The sequence below is a fragment of the Penaeus monodon genome, chromosome 20 (assembly GCF_015228065.2).
Source record: "Penaeus monodon isolate SGIC_2016 chromosome 20, NSTDA_Pmon_1, whole genome shotgun sequence".
NCBI lineage: Eukaryota > Metazoa > Arthropoda > Malacostraca > Decapoda > Penaeidae > Penaeus > Penaeus monodon.
In genome coordinates, this window is record NC_051405.1 from 11,705,967 (window position 1) to 11,706,240 (window position 274).

Sequence of the window (274 nt, forward strand, 5' to 3'; positions counted from 1 at the left end):
ATGCAACGGATAGTGAGGGAGATCCAAGAAATCCATCGTAAAAAAAGGGTAACGAAAGGGAGGAAATAAAAAAAGAGAGAGACGTAGCAAACTAATTAACGATCTCACACTCACCTCCCCGTAACGTGGTGACAGGCAGCCCCGTTGAGACAAGTACAGGTCTCACTGCAGTCTTTGCCAAACCTCCCAGGGGGGCACTGCGCCTCGCACGTGGGTCCCTAGGGAAAAGGGGGGAAGGGGGCGGGTCTATTACGTAATCTAAGCTTTGTTTTGA

At 50.4% G+C, this 274-nt stretch overlaps 1 protein-coding gene across 1 annotated transcript in view; it reads right to left on the reverse strand.

The window, feature by feature from the left end:
* The window catches only part of LOC119585909 (multiple epidermal growth factor-like domains protein 6), a 4,752-nt gene that overhangs the window by 2,289 nt on the left and 2,189 nt on the right, over window positions 1-274 (reverse strand). The window contains exon 7 of the mRNA XM_037934631.1: window positions 115-218. Coding sequence (XP_037790559.1) covers window positions 115-218 — 104 coding nt within the window. The remainder of the gene's footprint in view (window positions 1-114; window positions 219-274) is intronic.